The sequence below is a fragment of the Salmo trutta genome, chromosome 32 (assembly GCF_901001165.1).
Source record: "Salmo trutta chromosome 32, fSalTru1.1, whole genome shotgun sequence".
In the NCBI taxonomy this organism is placed as follows: Eukaryota; Metazoa; Chordata; class Actinopteri; order Salmoniformes; family Salmonidae; genus Salmo; species Salmo trutta.
Window position 1 is genome coordinate 38,115,880 of NC_042988.1, and position 24,364 is coordinate 38,140,243.

The following is a 24,364-nucleotide window of genomic DNA, read 5'->3' on the forward strand; positions in this document are numbered from 1 at the left end:
GCTTTGTAGTGCTAGTGCAAAAAACTAAATGTGCACACAGGAGGGGCCCCAGGACCGAGTTTGGGAAACCCTGGGCTGCGTTCAGTATGTTTTTACGTTCTCGAACGTTCAGTTGAACTGAAACATTTCTGTACTGAACGACCAGTTGAAAAACAGGAAGGGGTTGTGTGTAGGGAAACGCTGTCCGCATGGCCACTGCCCTTTAAATACGTCACTCATTGCTTCAAGCCACACCCACCAAATGGAAGCAAACCTTCATATTTACGGTCATTGGCGCAAACATACCTCAGTCTGTTCAAGAACGTTTTGGGGAAACGTATTGTTCAGAACTAACCGTTCTGCAACAATTGAACGCACCTCCGATATAGGGTAATGTGGGCGCTATACATATTGGTGGTGGATTCCTTTTCTTGGGGGTGAGACGCTTTGCAGATGATCAAGCTGGGTATGAAATGAAACCATTAAAAATGAAAGACCTGAAAATTATCAGTCTAATCACAAGCAGTAAGTTATGTTCAAGTTGAGGTAAAGATATCGCCATGAATATAATTTTATAAATAAATCAATACATTTATACAATTAGTGATATCACATTTCACATAACATAAGATTTTCAAATCTCTGGTTTAGATCTTTACAAAGTTGCAATCAGGCAACTTATTCTGCACCCATGCGTGGAGTCCTTCATGCAAGCATGTTTGTTGTTTACCTACACGTCACCCGGAAGTGAGTGTCAAAGATGATGAGACTGGTGAGACCTCTTACAATTTTCAAACAAATAAGTTGTTTTATATCTTTAATTATTGATGACACTATGCCTGGTAACGCTGTAATGTTCAAGTTGCTCTAATGGCGTTTTTCTTAGCTAACGATGGCTAACTTTGTGTTGCCTTACTAGCTAACTGTTAGCTAGCTTGCTCACTTAACTTCACTTGTTCTTTTAGCTAGCTAGCTACGTTTTTATGCAATTATTTGAATAGATAAACCTTTGTAAGGTTTTAAACCGAACTATTTAGCTAGAATGCACAAATTACCCCAGAGCCATCTAATTAGTGTGTCACTCACTGTCATGTCAGTTAGCTGTACAGTAGTAGCTATCTAAGTAAAGTTAGCCACCTCAAAATGAGCCTTGTTTGACAGCTCATTTCTTTCTTGAAAGGATTCACAGGAGGCAGATGCTCCACTCTTTGGTGACGACGAGGATGATGCCCCCACCAGACAGAAGAAATCAGAAATCAAGTGCGTTTTGGAAGTTGATTCAGTATTGATGAGGAGTAACAGAACAAACTGATATGTTCATTTCAACCCATATCAGCTATTCTGATCTACCAGATCAAGAGATGTTGTTTTGCTGTAAATGTGAACTCTCTCTCGTGTGTGATCAAAACCTGCTCTTGTTTTAGGCATCCCCTGGCCACGTTCTTCCATCTCTTCTTCCGCACCAGTGCCATCTTAGTCTACCTACTGTGTGAAATCCTGAGCAGTAGCTTCATCGTCTGTATGGTCACCATCATCCTCCTCCTTTCATGTGACTTCTGGACAGTCAAGGTGGGTGTGTTGTCACAGTTTGATGTGGTACAACTTAAATTTGGTGATACCCTTTTCACCACTCGTGTTGGCCTGGATAATTTATTTTCACATTGCCCTTTCCCACATGTTTCCAGCAACTATGTTGGATGTGTAACCAGGCCAGGCTAGTACAGCACAGCTTGACAGAGTAGTGTGAAAAGGGTAAAAGTTTGTGTTTTATAGGTCTAGTTGGTGAGTGATCCCATTGTGTTTCTTTCTCAGAATGTGTCTGGCAGGTTGATGGTGGGCCTCAGGTGGTGGAACCAGGTGGATGAGGATGGACAGAGCCACTGGGTGTTTGAGTCCAGACCAGTACGGTTGCAGTATAGTCCATGACTGTATTTGTATTTATTACGGCTCCCCATTAGCTGCTGCCAATGCAGCTGCTACTCTCCTGGGGTCCAAACACATTAAGGCACTTACATATAAAACAGTACATCATATAACCACTACATATCTACAATACAAAATGTATAATACCATATTACAATATACGTGTGTGCTAGTACTTGTATGTGTGTGTCTGTACATGTGTGTCTCTCTTCACAATCCCCAATGTTCCATAAGGTGTATTTTTATCTATTTAAAAAAAAAAGAAGTCTAATTCTACTGCTTGCATCAGTTACCTGATGTGGAATAGAGTTCCATGTCGTCATGGCTCTATCTAGTACTGTGCGCCTCCCATAGTCTGGACTTGGGGATTGTGAAGAGACCTCTGGTGGCATGTCTTGTGGGGTATGCATGGGTGTCTGAGCTGTGTGCTAGTAGTTAAAACAGAAAGATCGGTACATTCATTTATTTATTCGCACCCACAAAATACAAGTGAAAGACAAACAGTGCAGATATACAACAAGGTGAGTTTGGAAATCCAAGAGGGCTAATATGAAAATTAGCCCTCTTATAGAAAATCAGACTGTTCAATCAAGTAAACAAAGCACAGAGTCTACGACTGAAAGAATTGCAACAACTAAGACTTCTGTAGAACATCATGTGCTTAATCTTCCCAACTCTCTCTGTAGGCAACCAGTAGAAAAGTTCCAACCAACTCTGAATCACAGATCTTCTGGCTGGGTCTGGTTGTGTGTCCAGTCCTCTGGGTCATCTTTGTGTTCAGTACTCTCTTCTCCTTCAAGTTTAAGTGGCTGGTGGGTTCAGTACCTTTCCTTTCTCCATTTGAATTTAGACATCTCTATTTTCTCACTGGATAATTAATATGTCAAACCTAGTATGACGCTAGCTATATGATTTGAACTTAAACAGATACATGCATTGTTTTGGGTTCTCAAAGAAACATAAATAATCACAACGCATTGCATTTTTATGTCACGTCCCCTTGCAGGCAGTGGTGATCATGGGTGCGGCCTTGCAGTGGGCCAACCTGTATGGATATGTGCGATGCAAAGTAGGCGGGAAGACCAACTTGAGGAGCATGGCAACCAACTACCTTGGCAGCCAGTTCTTCAAACGGGTATATAGTTCTTATTTAAAAACAGATATTAGACATTTCAGCTCATAGGTAGCAATTCGGAGGATAATAAACACCAACTCATTTTTCATTTAGACTACAATTGTATTTCCCATTTGAGATCGGGTTCAGTTGCAACATGGACTACTTTTGTCTGTAATGATATAGTTATTTGATATTTCTGCCATCTAAACATTCATGTTTGTTTTCTTTATATAGGCAATGGCCAAACAGGGACCCTAGAGGTGGATGTGCAGAGAGAAGAAACATTAGCATTTCTGCTAATGTAATATTTTATGTTATCAAGAGGGTCTTGCCTTGCTTTAACTGAGGCATAGGCTACTGTTATTTTTCTTAATTCCTGTTGAACAGGTGGAAGGCATCTCTATTCTGAGGGCACAGGGTTGTTTCCTACAGAGTCCTACAAACTGTGTAGTATAAAACTAAGATACTACTAGGTTTCTTTGTATGTTTGTTTCATTTGTTTTCCTGCTAAATATTCAAAGACAACCTTGTTAATGATTGATAACTGCTGATTGAAATAAGACATTTGTAAATATTATATTTACATAAAATGTCTGGGTAAATGAATAAAAAAAGTGTGTGTCAAGTGAGTTGTAATAGTATAATGGAAAAAAATGTCCACACTAAATGCAGCCAAGCCAAGCCAAGCCAATGGAATTTGTCCTTGGAAGTTTGGCCCAAAGAAGCAGAAGCCACTTGACCAACCGTCAACAACCCTTTTATCTGTAGTTCAGTTGGCTAACTAATTCACCTGGCAGGGGGTGAACTGTTTTACAAATGCTTGACAATAAAATAGTAAAGTTATACCTAAGAAGGGAATTGTTAACAGAATGACTGCGACAGATGAAACATTTTTGTGGAGAGAGAAGATCGAGGAGAAGCTCAAACGGTCAACGTTAGGCTCGCTGGCTAGTTAACGTTACAGTAGCTAGCATTATCAAATCAAGTTATCCATGAACTAGGACTAACGTTAGCAGCTGTAGCTTGCTAGTAACACGCCTGGGTTAGGGTGTCATTCAGACCACACAATGGCTAGCGAACCCTTCACATGTCTGTCCTGATATTATATGACATTGCTTGCTAGAGTAGTAGACTTACTATTAACGTTTTGACTATTTGTATGAGAACTCACTGTAGTCTCATTAAATGGGACAATAGTATTCGCTGTAGGAAGAGCTAACGTTAGCCCAATTCGATTAAACTAGCTAGTTACCAATCCGTTTTCTTCTCAAGGATCAAGATCTGCTGACATTCGTTAGCGACAGCCTCAAAAGAAGTGATCAGCTGACTAAAGGCATGGTAAGCTACATCTGAAAGCAAAGAAAACTTGAATCCTCTACATAAGCTAGCTGGCTAACTGTTAGCTACCTGACTTGTGTCCAACTAACGTTACTGTGTCACAGATATGAATTAAATCAGTGTTTGACTTAGGCAGGAACTCACTGGAACTGAGTACCACACCTCAAATGTGCTACTACTTGAGTTCCTGCACTTACAGAATATTATTAGCTAAAACGTATTGGTGAGTTAATGTATTGAATTGCAAACGAAGTAGAGTTCAAATGCCATGTCTTATTAAGATAGCTTCAGTTCTATGCAAGCTTTAACGTGAGACAGTGGAGCTCAAGGTTTGGTGTCCTAGGTGTCCATTCTCTCACCGTTGGAGGGCCGTTTGGAGCACCTGGAGAACTCGGTCATCCCCATGCACGACAGCACACAGAACCTACTGCAGCTGAAGAGGACAATGCAGAAGACATTATTCTACCTGGACGATGTCATCGGCCATTACCAAGCCGTCCGAGACACAGACAAGGTCATCATACAAGGGTGAGAGTAGGGAGAACGATGACACACACTCACACAAGCCCCATATTTGAAGTTGTATACCCTATTCACAATACTGTGTGGAGTTGGCCTGCACTGGCCTGGTTAGGTTACATTTAGTTGCTGGAATTTTACTGGAAAAGGACAATGATCAAAGCCAGCACAGTTTGTTTTGGGAAGAAACGAGAGAGTGAAAAGAGTACTACTGATGTTCTGTTAATAGAGGTTCAGTATGATGTTCTGTTAATAGAGGTTCAGTATGATGTTCTGTTAATAGAGGTTCAGTATGATGTTCTGTTATTAATAGAGGTTCAGTATGATGTTCTGTTAATAGAGGTTCAGTATGATGTTCTGTTAATAGAGGTTCAGTATGATGTTCTGTTAATAGAGGTTCAGTATGATGTTCTGTTAATAGAGGTTCAGTATGATGTTCTGTTAATAGACGTTCAGTATGATGTTCTGTTAATAGACGTTCAGTATGATGTTCTGTTAAGAGGTTCAGTATGATGTTCTGTTAATAGAGGTTCAGTATGATGTTCTGTTAATAGAGGTTCAGTATGATGTTCTGTTAATAGAGGTTCAGTATGATGTTCTGTTAATAGAGGTTCAGTATGATGTTCTGTTAATAGAGGTTCAGTATGATGTTCTGTTAATAGACATTCTGTTAGAGGTTCAGTATGATGTTCTGTTAATAGAGGTTCAGTATGATGTTCTGTTAATAGACATTCTGTTAGAGGTTCAGTATGATGTTCTGTTAAGACGTTCTGTTAATAGAGGTTCAGTATGATGTTCTGTTAAGAGGTTCAGTATGATGTTCTGTTAATAGAGGTTCAGTATGATGTTCTGTTAATAGACGTTCAGTATGATGTTCTGTTAATAGACGTTCAGTATGATGTTCTGTTAATAGAGGTTCAGTATGATGTTCTGTTAAGAGGTTCAGTATGATGTTCTGTTAATAGACGTTCTGTTAATAGAGGTTCAGTATGATGTTCTGTTAATAGAGGTTCAGTATGATGTTCTGTTAATAGAGGTTCAGTATGATGTTCTGTTAATAGACATTCTGTTAGAGGTTCAGTATGATGTTCTGTTAATAGAGGTTCAGTATGATGTTCTGTTAATAGACATTCTGTTAGAGGTTCAGTATGATGTTCTGTTAATAGACGTTCAGCATGATGTTCTGTTAATAGACGTCTGTTAATAGAGGTTCAGTATGATGTTCTGTTAATAGACGTTCAGTATGATGTTCTGTTAATAGACGTTCTGTTAATAGACGTTCAGTATGATGTTCTGTTAATAGACGTTCAGTATGATGTTCTGTTAATAGAGATTCGGTATGATGTTCTGTTAATAGAGGTTCAGTATGATGTTCTGTTAATAGACGTTCAGTATGATGTTCTGTTAATAGACATTCAGTATGATGTTCTGTTAATAGATGTTCAGTATGATGTTCTGTTAATAGACGTTCAGTATGATGTTCTGTTAATAGACGTTCAGTATGATGTTCTGTTAATTGACGTTCTGTTAATAGAGGTTCAGTATGATGTTCTGTTAATCTCTTAGTGACCCCTTAACAGGCGCCAGGCGGATCCCAGGATCAATTTGACAACAGCCAGTGAACTAGCAGAGCGCCAAATTCAAAACAGCAAAAATCTCCTAATTAAAATTTCTCACACATACAAGTATTATACACCATTTTAAAGATAAGATTCTCCTTAATCTAACCACATTGTCCGATTTCAAAAAGGCTTTACGGCGAAAGCAAAACATTAGATTATGTTAGGACACCACCTAAACAAGAAAAGCCACACAGCCATTTTCCTGGCAAGGAGAGACGTCACAAAAACCAGAAATACAGCTAAAATTAAGCACTAACCTTTGATGATCTTCATCAGATGGCACTCATAGGACTTCATGTTACACAATGCATGTATGTTTTGCTCGGTAAAGTTCATATTTATATTCAAAAACCCCATTTTACATTGGCGGGTAATGTTCAGAAATGTTTTCCCTCCGAACCTTCCGGTGAATGAGCACAATGAGCACACATATTACAGAAATACTCATCATAAACTTTGATCAATATACAAGTGTTATGCACAGAATTATAGATACACTTCTCCTAAATGCAACCGCTTTGTCAGATTTCAAAAAAGGTTCACGGCGAAAGCACAATTTGCAATAATCTGAGTACAGCCCAGAAGACACCAACAACAAGCAAACCGAAACCCGCCATCTTGGAGTCAATAAAACTAAGAAATTACATTATAAACATTCACTTACCTTTGATTATCTTCATCAGAATGCACTCCCAGGAATCCCAGCTCCACAATAAATGTTCGATAAAGTTTATCTTTATGTCCAAATACATCCATTTTGTTCGCGCATTAGGTTCACTATCCAAATCCACAACGCGCGTGCTTACTTAGTCCAGACGAAAAGTCAAAAAAGTTATATTACAGTTTGTAGAAACATGTCAAACGATGTATAGAATCAATCTTTAGGTTGTTTTTAACATATATCTTCAATAAAATTCCAACCGGACCTATCCGTTCTCTTTAGGAATGAATATGAACTCAGCTCGCTCCCAAGTCTCTGAGCGTGACTGAACCCATGCCTTATAATGGGACACCTATTTCCTTGGGCTCTTATTCCCTTCAAATTCACCATAGAAGCCTCAAACAAGGTTCTATAGACTGTTGACATCTAGTGGAAGCTTTAGGAAGTGCAAAATGAACCCTAAGTCACTGTATACTGTAAAGGCAATCACTTGAAAAACTACAACCTCAGATTTCCCACTTCGTGGTTGGATTTTTCTCAGGTTTTTGCCTGCCATATGAGTTATGTTATACTCACAGACATCATTCAAGCAGTTTAGAAACTTCAGAGTGTTTTCTATCCAAATCTACTAATAATATGCATATCCTACCTCCTGGGCCCGAGTAGCAGGCAGTTTAATTTGGGTACGTTTTTCATCCGGCCGTGAAAATACTGCCCCCTATCCCTAAGAGGTTTTTAATAGAGGTTCGGTATGATGTTCTGTTAATAGAGGTTCAGTATGATGTTCTGTTAATAGAGGTTCAGTATGATGTTCTGTTAATAGAGGTTCAGTATGATGTTCTGTTAATAGAGGTTCAGTATGGGTCTATGGAGGAGAGGGTGAATAGTCATACTTGTGTCAACTATGTGTGTCAAATACATGACTGATCAACTGATAATTTTAGAATTAAATACATACTTTTTTTCTGTATGTACATGTGTTTCTTTGCAAAGGCCTACAGGAAGACTTTCTGACTATCTAGCCTGTGTTCACCGACTCAAGAAAGCAGAGGAGTACTTTCAACAGGAAGACCCGGATGGGCCTGAGCTGAATATGCTGGTAACACTGTCTTCATGTATTTCTGTTGCCATCTCTAATTCAATCAAACCAGGTTTTCTTTGTAGAAGTTTGAATACTATCAAACAGTTGGACAAGAGAATAGCGTATGCTTCGCTTCAGTGAAAGGGTGCTCATTAGTCACAAGATGCCTTATTTTACTAGAAGAGATGGTCCCTATTAATCACTACAGTCACTATCCAATAACTGTTAGATTTAAATCACTATATAGTCACTATCCAATAACTGTTAGATTTAAATCACTATATAGTCACTATCCAATAACTGTTAGATTTAAATCACTATAGTCACTATCCAATAACTGTTAGATTTAAATCACTATATAGTCACTATCCAATAACTGTTAGATTTAAATCACTATATAGTCACTATCCAATAACTGTTAGATTTAAATCACTATATAGTCACTATCCAATAACTGTTAGATTTAAATCACTATATAGTCACTATCCAATAACTGTTAGATTTAAATCACTATATAGTCACTATCCAATAACTGTTAGATTTAAATCACTATATAGTCACTATCCAATAACTGTTAGATTTAAATCACTATATAGTCACTATCCAATAACTGTTAGATTTAAATCACTATATAGTCACTATCCAATAACTGTTAGATTTAAATCACTATAGTCACTATCCAATAACTGTTAGATTTAAATCACTATATAGTCACTATCCAATAACTGTTAGATCCTCCGATTTGAACGTACAGCACACACTGAGTGTACAAAACATGAACACCTGCTCTGTCCATGACATAGACTGACCAGGTGAATCCAAGTGAAAGCTACCATCCCTTATTGATGTCACTTGTTAAATCCACTTCAATCAGTGTAGATGAAGGGGGGAGGTGACAGGTTAAAGAAGGATTTTTAAGCCTTGAGACAATCAAGACATGGATTGTGTATGTGTGCCATTCAGAGGGTAAACGTCAGGAAAAAATATTTAAGTGCCTTTGAACGGGGTATGGTAGTAAACTAAGATCTCTAAACCACGGTTGGCTTCAATTCCAGTCATTTCAGGAAGTCCCCTAAAATTCTAATTCCAATTCTCTTCAATGCTTTTCAATGAGGAACATTTGGAATAGGAACTGACATTTGGTTTACTTTCTAAATTGACTGGGTTTGAAATGGACTTGACCCCAACACTGCTCTAAACGTTTTTGCAGAGAGGCCGTTTAGAGAGTGCCAAGTCACAGCTGGAGTCCGAGTTCCAAGTCCTGTTGGGGCGCTACAGCAAGCCAGTGCAGACAGTCAAAATCCTGGATGTCCTGGCCAAAAAGTCACTGAATGGGTCTACAGACGGAGTGGAGGAGGTACAACTCATACCCCAAACTAGGCTTCAGGACATCATCTCCATCTCCACCTGGCTGATAGGTAAGGTAGTGGTACTGCCCATCTCCACCTGGCTGATACTGTAGGTAAGGTAGTGGTACTGCCTGTTCACCTGTAGTATGTCTCTGTCACTAACAGGAGGAGGTGCCTATCCAATAACTGTTAGACTTTAAACCACTATAACTCTCAACATTGTTGTCCATGTTGTAAACCAGGGTTGGGGTCAATTCCAGTAGTACACTGAAATCCCAATTCACTTCAATGCTATTCGGTGAGGAAAATTTGCCATTGGAATTTGTTTTTTTACTTTCTAAATGGAATTGATCCCAACCCTGGTGTAAAGTTAAACCACATAATTCAGTGGATTCTTGGGTCGTGTTCTTTAGGGAAACATTTTTTTTCTTTAGGGAAAAAAACATTTTTGAAACATGTCTAATAAGACGTTGCAAATATGTGTTCTACATTGCTGGCCCCTACTGAACCAAACCCTGATGTTAAAGGCAGAGTGCAGCAAATGCTAATGATGTCAGTGTTAATCCAGGTGAGGATGCTAATGATGTCAGTGTTAATCCAGGTGAGGATGCTAATGATGTCAGTGTTAATCCAGGTGAAGATGATAATGATGTCAGTGTTAATCCAGGTGAAGATGATAATGATGTCAGTGTTAATCCAGGTGAGGATGCTAATGATGTCAGTTTTAATCCAGGTGAGGATGCTAATGATGTCAGTGTTAATCCAGGTGAGGATGCTAATGATGTCAGTGTTAATCCAGGTGAGGATGCTAATGATGTCAGTGTTAATCCAGGTGAAGATGATAATGATGTCAGTGTTAATCCAGGTGAAGATGATAATGATGTCAGTGTTAATCCAGGTGAGGATGCTAATGATGTCAGTTTTAATCCAGGTGAGGATGCTAATGATGTCAGTGTTAATCCAGGTGAGGATGATAATGATGTCAGTGTTAATCCAGGTGAGGATGATGTCAGTGTTAATCCAGGTGAAGATGATAATGATGTCAGTGTTAATCCAGGTGAAGATGATAATGATGTCAGTGTTAATCCAGGTGAGGATGATAATGATGTCAGTGTTAATCCAGGTGAGGATGATAATGATGTCAGTGTTAATCCAGGTGAAGATGATAATGATGTCAGTGTTAATCCAGGTGAGGATGATAATGATGTCAGTGTTAATCCAGGTGAGGATGATGTCAGTGTTAATCCAGGTGAAGATGATAATGATGTCAGTGTTAATCCAGGTGAAGATGATAATGATGTCAGTGTTAATCCAGGTGAGGATGATAATGATGTCAGTGTTAATCCAGGTGAGGATGATAATGATGTCAGTGTTAATCCAGGTGAAGATGATAATGATGTCAGTGTTAATCCAGGTGAGGATGATAATGATGTCAGTGTTAATCCAGGTGAGGATGCAGCTCTGACAGCTAAGAGGAGAGTCTCTGCCAGCAAAACACGGTCACTGGAAAGAAACCCATCCCACCACTCTCTGGGAAAACTGGAGCCCTTTTTCACCAAGAAGTCCTACTGCTCCAAACTCAAAACACAGTCTCTAGGCAGAAAGCCATCAATAGAAAACAAGCCATCAATGGACTCTCTTGGAAAACTGAAAGCAAACAGCTTGTTCACCAAGATGCTCGGCCTGAAGTCATTTGGTAAATTAAAAACGCAGTCCCTGGACAGAAAGCCATCACTAGACAAGAATCCATCACTAGACTCCCTCGGAAAACTGGAATCCAGTAGCTCTTTCACCAAGGTATCCACCTTGAAGCCGTGCAGCAGACTGAATATTCCCGATATTAGGCAACCATCTTTGGAGTCCATCCCATTTCTGTCTAGAGACTCCACCTCCCATACCTTCCCATCCTGCAAACCCAAGCCCCCAGCTTCCACCTCCTACATCCTGCCATACTTCAGACCCAAGCCCAGCTCAGCTTTTGGTAAATTAAACGCAGCCTAGGTGGCATCTCTTCTATTGAGAGGGTGGAGGCGTATCTGCGTCAATTAGCTTTCTTAAATATACGTAACTGAACTGACGTTTTGGTGAGGGCCAAGACCCTCCCACATGTCCTCTCTGGGGTGTTTCCCTGACCTCTCCCTGCACAATTATCCTTCACTTCATTGTATTATATGTTTGATGTATCTGTTTCTTTATGTTCTAGGGCTCGTGTATCTGTAACACGGTTTATCTCTGCCACAGTGGACCTAGGATTTGAACCTGCGTCCCAACAGCACAACATAAACACCCTTTGCTCCATTGATCAGTGCTCATGGTGATCAGTCTTGCTGTTATTGTTCCACAGACCCCAAGGCCCACTACGCCAAGGTGCGCTCCAATCAGTTGGACTGCTCCATGAAGGGTTTGAAGGACCACAAGAGTAGGAACCTCCTCTGCCCGGTGCTGCAGAGCAAGCGTGTGGATTCTGCCGTCAAGAAGAACAAAAAAACAGGTAATGAAAGTCCACCTTCATGATGGTTATACAGTGCCTTGCAAAAGTATTTATCCCCCTTGGTGTTTTTCAATTTTTTTTGCATTACAACTGTCACGCCCTGACCTGAGAGAGTCGTTTTTCTCTGTTTGGTTAGGTCAGGGTGTGACATGGGGTGGGCATTCTATGTGTTGTATGTCTATGTTGTTTTTGTATTTCATTGTTGGGCCGAGTATGGTTCCTAATCAGAGGCAGCTGTCTATCGTTGTCTCTGATTAGGAATCATACTTAGGCAGCCTGTTCCCCACCTGTGTTTGTGGGTTATTGTTATTTCTGTATGTGTACGGCACAGTGCGTTACGTTCTTGCTGCGTACCTGTTTTATTGTTTCGGTTTCCCTCAATAAAGATGTGGAATTTTCGGCACTCTGCGCCTTGGCTCCTTTATGACAGGGAATTTGAGGATTGAGAACGTGACAACAACCTGTAATTGAAGTTGATTTTTATTTAGATTTAATGTAGTGGACCTACACAAAATATTCCAAATTGGTGAAGTGAAATGAAAAAAATGTATTGTTTCAAAAAAATTTAAAACTGAAAAGTGGTGCGTGCATATGTATTCACCCCCTTTGCTATAAAGCCCCTAAATAAGATCTGGTGCAATCAATTACCTTCAAAAGTCACATAATTAGTTAAATAAAGTCCACCTGTGTGCAATCTAGGTGTCACATGATCTCAGTGTATATATACACCGGTTCTGAAAGGCCCCAGAGTCTGCAACACCACTAAGCAAGGGGCACCACCAAGCAAGCGGCACCATGAAGACCAAGGAGCTCTCCAAACAGGTCAGTGACAAAGTTGTGGAGAAGTACAGATCAGGGTTGAGTTATAAAAAAATATCCGAAACTTTGAACATCCCACAGAGCACCATTAAATCCATTATTAAAAAATTGAAAGAATATGGCACCACAACAAACCTGCCAAGAGAGGGCCACCCACCAAAACTCACAGACCAGGCAAGGAGGGCATTAATCAGAGAGGCAACAAAGAGACCAAAGATAACCCTGAAGGAGCTGCAAAGCTCCACAGCGGAGATTGGAGTATCTGTCCATAGGATCACAGAGCTGGGCTTTACGGAAGAGTGGCCAGAAAAAAATTCATTGCTTAAAGAAAAAAAATAAGCAAACATGTTTGGTGTTCGCCAAAAGGCATGTGGGAGACTCCCCAAACATGGAAGGAGGTACTCTGGTCAGATGAGACCAAAATGTAGCTTTTTGGCCATCAAGGAAAACGCTATGTCTGGCACAAACCCAACACCTCTCATCACCCCGAGAACACCACCGTTTTTCATCGGTAGGGACTGGGAAACTGGTCAGAATTTAAGGAATGATGGATGGCTCTAAATACAGGGAAATTCTTGATGTCACGTCCTGACCATAGTAAGCTGTTATTTTCTATGGTAGAGTAGGTCAGGGGGTGTTGTGTTTTTCTATGTTTTCTATATCTGTTTAGTTCTAGTTTTCTATTTCTGTTTTTTGGGATGATCTCCAATTAAAGGCAGCTGGTCCTCATTGTTTCTAATTGGAGATCATACTTAAGTAGGGTTTTTTTCCACGTGTTTGTGGGTAGTTGTATTCTGTTTAGTCTATGTACCTGACAGAACTGTGAGCTGATCGTTTTCACTTTTGCTATTTTCTTTAGTGTTCTGTGTTAAAATAAAAAGTCATTATGAGCACTCAACACGTTGCGCTTTGGTCCCCTCTCTACGACAAACATTTAATATGAGGAGCTCTTCATAATGGAGATCATTACAGGTGTATAACCATCATGGTTATATATACACATGGTTCTACATCTTACACTACCGGGGTGATGTGGATCTATTTGGACTCCCTGGCTGTAAGGTATCTTGATGATTCTAGTTGACGTCTTGATGATGATTATAGTTTTAGACCAATGATGTCATTATGTACATGTTATGTACATAATCTTGCACTGCAGCACTTTTGTACTTTGTTGATGAGTTTATTTAATGGTCTTGAGAATGATGTGCTCATGAGGGTGTTTAATGTCTGTTTTTATGTGGTGAAGCCGAAGACAAATGTCCACATTGCATGGACAATAAAGCTGTTCTAATTTGTAATTGTAATATTATTTCCTTCAGGTGGCTCTGAACCAGCTGATCCAGAATGGGGAGAACATTGTGTCCTCTGTCAGACGAGCCTGTTCACATCACGATTACACAGCCCTCGTCGCCATGTTACCTGTCCTGGGCCGTCTCCTGGAGGAGGACAAAGAGTTTAACACATTACTAAAGGTGCCATATAATCCTGAGAGGACAGTTTAAAGTTGAGCTTTCTCTCTATTGTGTGCTCAGGGGGGTGTCATGGTCGGCGGGGGTCTTGGAGAGGGTCATGGTCAGGGGGGGTCTTGGTTGGGGTCAGGGGGTGTCATGGTCAGGGTTGGGGTCATGGTCAGAGGTGGGGTCATGGTCAGGGGGTCAGGGGTTGTAATGGTCAGGGGTGTCTTGGTTGGGGTCAGGGGGTGTAAGGGTTGGGGTCTTGGTTGGGGTCAGGGGGTGTCAGGGTTGGGGTCATGCTCAGAGGTGGGGTCAGGGGGGGGGGGGGGTCATGGTCAGGGGGTCAGGGGTTGTAATGGTCAGGGGGGGGTCAGGGTTGGGGTAAATTCTATTTCAATTCCAGTCAATTCAGAAAGTTAACCCCTTGATAAGCATTGAAGAGAATTGGAATTTCAGTGTTCCTGAATTGTCTGGAATTGGGGTCAGTATACTGAGGGAAATGTATTATTATGGCTGACTGTGTGATGTCATGTTTCATATTGCCTGTCAGTGCACAACAAGCAGCACCTTGGCCAAGCTTTCCAAACTCATTACATCTATGAAGACCCTGGCAGTCAGAGCACTGAAGGATATTTCTGCTCAAGTCAAGGTACGACATTCTAACCATTCAAAGATTGTTTTAGTTGGAAGGACTTTGAAACATAAAACATTTCATCATCCAGCAAGGGAACCTCTGACTGGATCGTTGTAATAATATTATTTAATCAGACAGACAACCGGGTGAGTTTCCCAAAAGCTTCATAGCACTGACATAATTTTTTGGGCCATGATTGCATACGATGTATGATGTAAAGTGATCTGGAAGCTTTGAGAAACTCAACCCCAAACTGTCATTTCCCCTTTCTCTCACAGAGCAACCCTGATAGGGAGAGTATGTCCAAGGATGGAACGGTTCATGAATTCAACAGCAATGTAACAACTCTCTTTTCTGATGTTTCATGTCCATCAGTTTCCATTCAATTAAGTGAATCAGTAATTGCTGATGTGCTTACTGAGTAAGGACAAGGGTGTTTTGTTCCAGAGGGTGTTTATTTCCTTATATTGTTGTATCATGGGATACTAGACAGAAGACACATGTCAGTTTCTCACTAAATGTAGAATAAAGTTTTATTTTTATTTTTTATCCAATTTTAACTGACCTAACTAAAGATGTGTAATATGTTAATTGTTCTCTTACTGTCTCCAGACAATTCTATTCCTGCAGCAGTTGCTGTCCTTTGCAGATGCTGTTCGGTCCATCCTTTATCCTCATGATGTAGACAGTGACACAGTAACTATGGAGGTGTCCAGTAGTGTTCAGGTGGACATTCAACACGACACTGGTACGGAGTCTTTCTCTTTGTTTATTAGATTGAGTTTTCGTTTACAAAACTAGATGGTTATTAGATGGTTGGTTTTTCCTCATTGAGATGAGATGTGCAGTGTAGATATAGAACTGTTTTGTTCACCAGATGCAGATGAATCAGAAGAACAGCCATCAGACAGTCAGGAGTCCAAGGGGAATGACAATCAGAGAGCACTGAGTCCTTATGTCTGTGAGTGTTCAACATGGCTGTGTCTAATATCCAGAATGATACCTTTGACAAGGGCAAGACGCTGAACCGTTGGGTCTTAATGCGTCCGCATGCTTCAGTTCAGCTGGCGGCTAGCCGAAGTCGAGTGTGCTCGCATACTCCCTTAAAAGACCTTCGCTTGAAAAACGAGAAAAAAGCGTCAATAGTACTGTTTGTCCATTTTGAGACACTGTAGCCAGTTTAAACTTCCTCAAATAGTCAGAATTAAATCTAAAATAACTAAAGAATTCTGTCATTAATTTAGAAGTTTTTGCAGAGATCTTAGTCGGGCAACTTTACATCTAACTAATATGTTTGGTGCAGTGTTTCTCAATGAAAAAATGTGCATAAAAACGAGTCGTCTCTCATTGAACGCCAACAAAGACTTTACTGAAGAATCGCTACTGTTTACCAATCACCGACGAAGGGGCATAGACTTCGGCTACCAACTTCGGCTTGCCTCAAGAAAAAAATGTGTGCCCGAACAACTGAAGTACAAAATGAAGGAAAACATCACAAAATGTTGTCGTAATATATGCACAAACTCTTCCGAACTGTTTCGGCTGGGAAGCATGCAGACGCCTTTAGGCTTAGGCAATATGCTGGCTTCTGGCTTTTGGCTCCAAAGAAAGTGAATTCGATACTAGAGGTCCCATATTGGCAAAAAATGCACTTGGTGTTTAGTTCAAGTGTCTTGACTGCCCCCATGTGGTTTTACATGAGGTTTATGATTTCCCTTCTCCAGGTAAAGTGCTTGACGAGGACCACGCTCTCGGGGCCATCTTTCTCCTCAACAACTACATCCTCAAGTCAATGAAGATATAGGCCCTCTCTTTGTACATTTCCAAAGTGTGTGTTAGCTTGAGTCTGGCATTAGGGCCTGGCACATTCATGAACAGGGTCATGTTCATTAGGCAATAAATGGAAGAAAACAGTCAAACAGGGAGGGAAGGGACCACCTGGACTTAAGAAATGAGAAACGCAAATGTTATTTTTCAGTTACAAAACATTTAAATACGACTCCAGTCATGAAGTTTACCAGAACGTGTTCCAGAACAGTCCTTGTTTATTATAATAAATCTTTATTTGAGACATTAGAGATCCCTAAGGTTGAGATATTAACTAGGCCTACACAACATAATGATCACTCAAAGTGACCTACATTTTGACTTTCCATGTACTTTAGTTCAGGGTTGTAAGTGAATTTGTCACAGCTCACAGGGGTGGCAGACTAGTTATGACAGGGACATCTACCTGCAGGTCATCTCTGTTTGAAGTGGTTAAAACCAGCGGCAGGGATCCAGAGGTTGAGTACGGGGAACTGATTGAGCAACAGAAGCGGGCGTACCAGCACAGGTGAGGGACCAGGAATCCAGAGGTGGAAGAAGGGAGTGATGGAATCTAACATTAGTCCTGATCATTATGTATTATTAGAAGAGACTGCCTCCTGCTAGCCTGAAATCCACAGCCTTTTCTGCTAACATTCCACTCTTCGTACTCACTGTCATTGCTAAAACATGTTTTGCATGACAAGGAGTAGAATGATGACAGGAACAGATTGGTAACCAGGTTAACATACTGCCCTTACAGCCGGTAAATCATTGTAAATCATCAAATGCAACTTCCTCCTCAAAATTATATTAATCTGTTCAGCTTTCGGTCTCTGGATATGCTGCTAATATTGTCAACTCTGTAATATTTTAAAAACACCCATGTTTCCTGTGAGATCCTGGCACTTGCTTTCCCTTCGAAATGTAATGTTTTGAGTCAAATTCCCCCCTCCAGTGTGGGTTGACTAATCTACCAGCTCATGTTTGTTGCCTACGTTTACAATATTATAATATAGATTATACGGTGGTCATACATGCTCATGACAAGTGTTATAATAGATTGTAACTGCATCATAATGCATTATAACGGCATCATAATGAATTATAACTGCATCATTATACCGCCCCGTAGCACTCACTTCCGTCATCATGAAGTGCTTTGAGAGACTAGTTAAGGACCATATCACCTCCACCCTACCTGACACCCTAGACCCACTCCAATTTGCTTACCGCCTAAATAGGTCCACAGACGACGCAATCGCCATCACACTGCACACTGCCCTAACCCATCTGGACAAGAGGAATACCTATGTGAGAATGCTGTTCATCGACTACAGCTCAGCATTTAACACCATAGTACCCTCCAAACTCGTCATTAAGCTCGAGACCTTGGGTCTCGACCCCACCCTGTGCAACTGGGTCCTGGACTTCTTGACGGGCTGCCCCCAGGTGGTGAGGGTAGGTAACATCTCCACCCCACTGATCCTCAACACTGGGGCCCCACAAGGGTGCGTTCTCAGCCCTCTCCTGTACTCCCTGTTCACCCACGACTGCGTGGCCATGCACGCCTCCAACTCAATCATCAAGTTAGCAGACGACACTACAGTGGTAGGCTTGATCACCAACAACGACGAGACGGCCTACAGGGAGGAGGTGAGGGCCCTCGGAGTGTGGTGTCAGGAAAATAACCTCACACTCAACGTCAACAAAACAAAGGAGATGATCGCAGACTTCAGGAAACAGCAGAGGGAGCACCCCCCTATCCACATCGACGGGACAGTAGTGGAGAGGGTAGAATGTTAAGTTCATCGGCGTACACATCACGGACAAACTGAAATGGTCCAACCACAGACAGTGTGGTGAAGAAGGCGCAGCAGCGCCTCTTCAACTTTAGGAGGCTGAAGAAATTCAGCTTGTCACCAAAAACACTCACTAACTTTTACAGATGCACAATCGAGAGCATCCTGTCGGGCTGTATCACCGCATGGTACGGCAACTGCTCCACCAACAACTGTAAGGCTCTCCAGAGGGTAGTGAGGTCTGCACAACGCATCACCGGGGGCAAACTACCAAACTACCTAACTAAATTGATGTAATAAATGTATCACTAGCCACTTTAAATAATGCCACTTCATATAATGTTTACATACCCTACATTACTGTCACGGTTGTCGTCTGGAATGGAGGACCAAAACGCAGCAGGAATGTGGATGCTCATCTTGATTTATTTTAAAATAAAGTGAACACCAAAATAACAAACGAAGAACTAACACTCAACACAACAGTCTTGTCATGCTTACATACGCAAAACAAGAAACAGTCTCCCACAAACACTAAACCAAACAATTACCCATATATAGGACTCTCAATCAGAGGCAACGAGAAACACCTGCTTCCAATTGAGAGTCCAGCACCCAAACCTAAACATAGAAAACCTAAACTAGACAACATGCAGAAATACAACCTAGAACAACTAACATAGAACATAAACCCAGGAACACATAAATCAAACACCCCTCTCTAACACACACAAAACCCCCACCATACAAAACAAACATCCCTCTGCCACGTCCTGACCAAAATCCTAAACAACTACTCCCTTTGCTGGTCAGAACGTGACAATTACTCATCTCATATGTATACACTGTACTCTATACCATCTACTGCATCTTGCCTATGCCGTTCTATACCATCACTCATTCATATATTTTTATGTGCATATTCTTATTCATTCCTTTACACTTGTGTGTATAAGGTAATTGTTGTGAAATTGTTAGGTTAGATTACTCGTTGGATATTACTGCATTGTCGGAACTAGAAGCACAAGCATTTCGCTACACTCGCATTAACATCTGCTAACCATGTGTATGTGACAAATAACATTTGATATGGATTTGATTTGATGATACCTGCATTATAACTGCACCACAATGCATGATACCGGCATTATAACTGCATCATAATACATGATACCTGCAGGCTTTAAGTGAAGTGTTACCATTACTTCACACGGGGACAATGCTACATTAAATCAAGTATCTTACGCTACAACTCAAATACAATGTTATTTGTTACATGTTTCGTAAACAACAGGTGTAGACGAACAGTGAAATGTTTACTTGCGGACCCTTTCCAACACTGCTGAGAGAAATAATACGAAAATAATAACACACAGAATAAATCCACAATGAGTAACGATAACTTGGCTGTATATACGGGGTACCAGTACCAAGTCCATGATAACTTGGCTGTATATACGGGGTACCAGTACCAAGTCCATGATAACTTGGCTGTATATACAGGGTACCAGTACCAAGTCCATGATAACTTGGCTGTATATACGGGGTACCAGTACCAAGTCCATGATAACTTGGCTGTATATACGGGGTACCAGTACCCAGTCGATGTGCAGGGGTACGATGTAATTGAGGTAGAGAATAAACAGTAACAGCAGTGTATCCGATAAGTCAAAAGAGTTCATGCAAAAAGGGCCAATGCAGATAGTCCTTGTACCTATTGGTTAACTATTTAGCAGTCGTATGGCTTGGGGGGTATAAGCTGTTCAGGCTTGTTGGTTCCAGACTTGTGGGCAGTCCAATGAATGATTATGCTACTGAACATTACTGACCTGTGCAGTGAATGTGTGCTGCTTGTGTGTTGCAGTTGGTTGAAGGTGATCGAGTGCCTGACTGAAAAGAATCTGCCCACCTTTAAGCCAGGTGACAAGGTGAGGGTAGATGTTTTGATACTGTATATTAAATTAAAAAGGATATTTCTCATATTACACTATCAACGTTTAAGGTGATTTGCTTGTTGTTTTATTCAAACCTAATCACACCTTTTCTATTCTTCAAATGTCATCACCATCGGGCTTCAGTTGAAAGAAAAAGACTGTCAGGTGATTAAAGACAAGTTCAAGGTAAGACAAGGAGGCCAGATTCCTCCATGTACCTAAAGGATCTGTTTCAGTACTAGTGATGGGGGGGGGGGGGGGGGTCGATACAGATACATATCGAGATATTATCTTTGACGATATATCGTATCGTTTTGACAATATCTGTCACGTCCTGACCATAGAAAGCTGTTATTTTCTATGGTAGAGTAGGTCAGGGCGTGACAAGTTTTTTTCTTTCTAGTTTAGATTTTCTATGTTGTGATGTTCTAGTTTTGTATTTCTATGTTGGGTTTTTGTTTGGGATGATCTCCAATTAGAGGCAGCTGGTCATCGTTGTCTCTAATTGGAGATCATACTTAAGAAGGTGTTTTTCCCACCTTGGTTTGTGGGAGATTGTTTTTGAGTTAGTGTATGTTTAACCTCTTCGTCACGTTTGTTGTTTTTGTTCTTTAGTTTATTTTGTATGTATTGCATAGTTTCACAGTTTAATAAAGAAAATGTGGAACGATACACACGCTGCGCTTTGGTCCGCTCCTTCATCATACGACGACCGTGACAATATCGCAATATTATATTTGTGCTAGTTGGCTGTACTTGCACCAAAACTCCAGTATTTTTCCTTCATAGCTTGTTCTCCATCTTCATTTTAAATAAGGCGGCAATTTATTAGGGAAACAATTTGTTTTCAGCACTTTTTTATTTCCATGACTGATCAAAACTAGTTTTCTCATGTATCTCTCTCGTCTCTCTGCAGCAGACATATGGTGAGCAATATGTTTGGAACATCGAATCGCAATAAAATCACAGTATCGAATAGCAATACATATAGAATCATGAGAATCACAATGCATATAGAATCATGAGAATCACAATACAAATAGAATCATGAGAATCACAATACATATAGAATCATGAGAATCACAATTCATATAGAATCATGAGAATCACAATACATATAGAATCATGAGAATCACAATACATATAGAATCATGAGAATCACAATACATATAGAATCATGAGAATCACAATACATATAGAATCATGAGAATCACAATACATATAGAATCATGAGAATCACAATACATATAGAATCATGAGAATCGTAATACATAACATATTGGCACCTAAGTATCGTGATAATATGGTATCGTGAGGTCCCTGGCAATTCCCAGCCCAAATCAGTACCATGTGACATCTCTACACAACAACCCTTATTCATACTCAAATCTACCATTCCAGTATTTTAATTGCTATATTGTATTTACTTTGCCACCATGGCCTATTCATTGCCTTTACCTCCTTTATCTCACCTCATTTGCTCACATTGTATATAGACTTATTTTTCTACTGTATTATTGACTGTATGTTTGTTTTACTCCATGTGTAACTCTGTGTTGCTATATGTGTTGAACTGCTTTGCTTTATCTTGGCCAGGTCGCAGTTGTAAATGAGAAGTTGTTCTCAACTTGCCTACCTGGTTAAATAAAGGTTAAATAAATAAAAAATTAAATACTCACAAACAGAATGATCACAAACATCTAAACCCAACATATCAGCTTATTTTATATTTTTAGATGTTATATATTTTATGACTGCTGCAAGATGAATTGCCTCTGAGGACATTAAAGTTTTCTGAATCTGAATGTCAGCTTAGGGCTTGTAGGCACCGTTTGTAACATGCTATATTCTATATTTATGGACACCAAAGATTGTAATTTTTGCATTTTCTTTTACAAAACAGTGCCCCCACATGTGATAACATGACGGTCCATGGCTGTCCAAAAAATAAATGCTATGACCTTTGACCTCGTGTCGTCCAGAGCTTCAACGAGGGCCTGGAGGAACTGTATAAGGCTCAGAAGGCGTGGGCCATCCCAGACAGAGAGCAGCGCCAGTCCATCTGTCAGGCCCAGAGAGAGATGGTGTCCAAGGCCTACACAGCCTTTCTGCTGAGGGGAGTCATGGCATATCACAGAGCTTATTACTGGAGACTGCTGCTGAATTCAGAATTAGCTCTTACTTCATAGCCCCTATTCCCTCGCTCTTACTCCCTATTCCCTAGCCCTTATTCCCTATCCCCTAGCCCTTACTATTTCCTAGCTCTTACTCTCTAGCCCCTACTCCCTAGCCCTTACTCACTATTCCCTAGCTCTTACTCTCTAGCCCCTACTCCCTAGCCCTTACTCACTATTCCCTAGCTCTTACTCTCTAGCCCCTACTCCCTAGCCCTTACTCACTATTCCCTAGCTCTTACTCTCTAGCCCCTACTCCCTAGCCCTTACTATGTCCTAGCTCTTACTCTCTAGCCCCTACTCCCTAGCCCTTACTCACTATTCCCTAGCTCTTACTCTCTAGCCCCTACTCCCTAGCCCTTACTCACTATTCCCTAGCTCTTACTCTCTAGCCCCTACTCCCTAGCCCTTACTATGTCCTAGCTCTTACTCTCTAGCCCCTACTCCCTAGCCCTTACTCACTATTCCCTAGCTCTTACTCTCTAGCCCCTATTCTCTAGCCCCTACTCCCTAGCCCTTACTCACTATTCCCTAGCTCTTACTCTCTAGCCCCTATTCTCAAGCCCCTACTCCCTAGCCCTTACTCCATATTCACTAGACCCTATTCACCAGCCCCTATTCCCTAGCCCCTACTCCCCAACCACTCCTGTAGATCTGAGCGGATTGGATGGATACAAGCATTATGGTAATGCCTTCTGATTGGCCTAGTGAACGTGTTGTCGTATTGCTTCTACCTATCCAATCCTCTTAGATCTGCAAGGGTGGCAAGGGAACAGGGGGTCCATTTGGAATTCAGCACACATAAGGTGGTTGAATAAGTGATGCTTTTCAAATAGTGTAGGTGAAACTGGGATGTACCATGTATGTTTGGTCTCTATGTACAAGACATGTTTTTTTATTCAGCACTGTTCAATAGTGATATGGAGTAAGAATTTCATACAGAACACTGGTACCCTGATATTCCTTTATTATGGTCCTTTACCTGTACTTTACACAGATGTGACCATGCTGATTTCTCCAAACACCCTGAGAGATACCACAAATACAGCCCAGCGCAGGTGGAGGAGATGATCGTGAGACTATTTGATATCTCAGCCTGAGGTTGAGAACCTGCTTAGTTAGGAGATAATATAAGGCCTTCACACTGCCTCTATAGGAAATAACACACTGTTAATTTGTTTCCACACTACTAATACTACAGCTACAGTCCACTTTACATGTATTCATTAGAGGTCTAGGGCTCTATTCTGGGGGATTATAGTGCTTCAGTCCCCATTACATGTATTCATTAGAGGTCTAGGGCTCTATTCTGGGGGATTATAGTGATTCAGTCCCCATTACATGTATTCATTAGAGGTCTAAGGTTCTATTCTGGGGGATTATAGCACTTCAGTCCCCATTACATGTATTCATTAGAGTTCTATTCTGGGGGATTATAGCGCTACAGTCCACTTTACATGTATTCATTAGAGTTCTATTCTGGGGGATTATAGCGCTACAGTCCACTTTACATGTATTCATTAGAGTTCTATTCTGGGGGATTATAGCGCTTCAGTCCCCATTACATGTATTCATTAGAGCCCTAATTGCTAAATGTATTATTCCACATGACTGGCTAGTTCTAAACATGTTTAAATAAATATTGTTAAAGCTCTACT

At 40.7% G+C, this 24,364-nt stretch overlaps 2 protein-coding genes across 2 annotated transcripts; both read left to right on the forward strand.

Moving 5' to 3' along the window:
* Positions 1-630: 630 nt before the first annotated feature.
* LOC115171838 (Golgi apparatus membrane protein TVP23 homolog B) lies at positions 631-3,644 on the forward strand. Its single transcript, XM_029729019.1, has 7 exons — positions 631-751; positions 1,160-1,239; positions 1,404-1,548; positions 1,792-1,881; positions 2,589-2,714; positions 2,909-3,037; positions 3,254-3,644. The coding sequence occupies exons 1-7, from the start codon at positions 740-742 to the stop codon at positions 3,275-3,277; spliced, it is 606 nt and encodes a 201-aa protein (XP_029584879.1). The 5' UTR covers positions 631-739; the 3' UTR covers positions 3,278-3,644.
* On the forward strand, positions 3,621-24,362 carry LOC115170511 (exocyst complex component 7-like). The gene is made up of 16 exons (XM_029726725.1): positions 3,621-3,644; positions 4,268-4,357; positions 4,701-4,885; positions 8,153-8,258; positions 9,451-9,658; positions 11,037-11,570; positions 11,934-12,080; positions 14,222-14,358; positions 14,907-15,005; positions 15,269-15,328; positions 15,603-15,686; positions 17,156-17,325; positions 20,463-20,526; positions 20,677-20,718; positions 22,515-22,648; positions 23,704-24,362. The coding sequence occupies exons 1-16, from the start codon at positions 3,621-3,623 to the stop codon at positions 23,804-23,806; spliced, it is 2,187 nt and encodes a 728-aa protein (XP_029582585.1). The 3' UTR covers positions 23,807-24,362.
* The last annotated feature ends 2 nt before the right edge of the window (positions 24,363-24,364 follow it).

Bases quoted from the DNA above. Each gene is read 5' to 3' on its own strand.
- LOC115171838 (XM_029729019.1), top strand. The intron at 1,882-2,588 runs GTACGGTTGCAG...CTCTCTCTGTAG, and splicing joins GGGTGTTTGAGTCCAGACCA to GCAACCAGTAGAAAAGTTCC. The intron at 2,715-2,908 runs GTGGGTTCAGTA...GTCCCCTTGCAG, and splicing joins CCTTCAAGTTTAAGTGGCTG to GCAGTGGTGATCATGGGTGC.
- LOC115170511 (XM_029726725.1), top strand. From the start codon at position 3,621: ATGAATAAAAAAAGTGTGTGTCAA. The intron at 9,659-11,036 runs GTAAGGTAGTGG...GTGTTAATCCAG, and splicing joins CATCTCCACCTGGCTGATAG to GTGAGGATGCAGCTCTGACA. The intron at 20,527-20,676 runs GTGAGGGTAGAT...ATCGGGCTTCAG, and splicing joins CCTTTAAGCCAGGTGACAAG to TTGAAAGAAAAAGACTGTCA.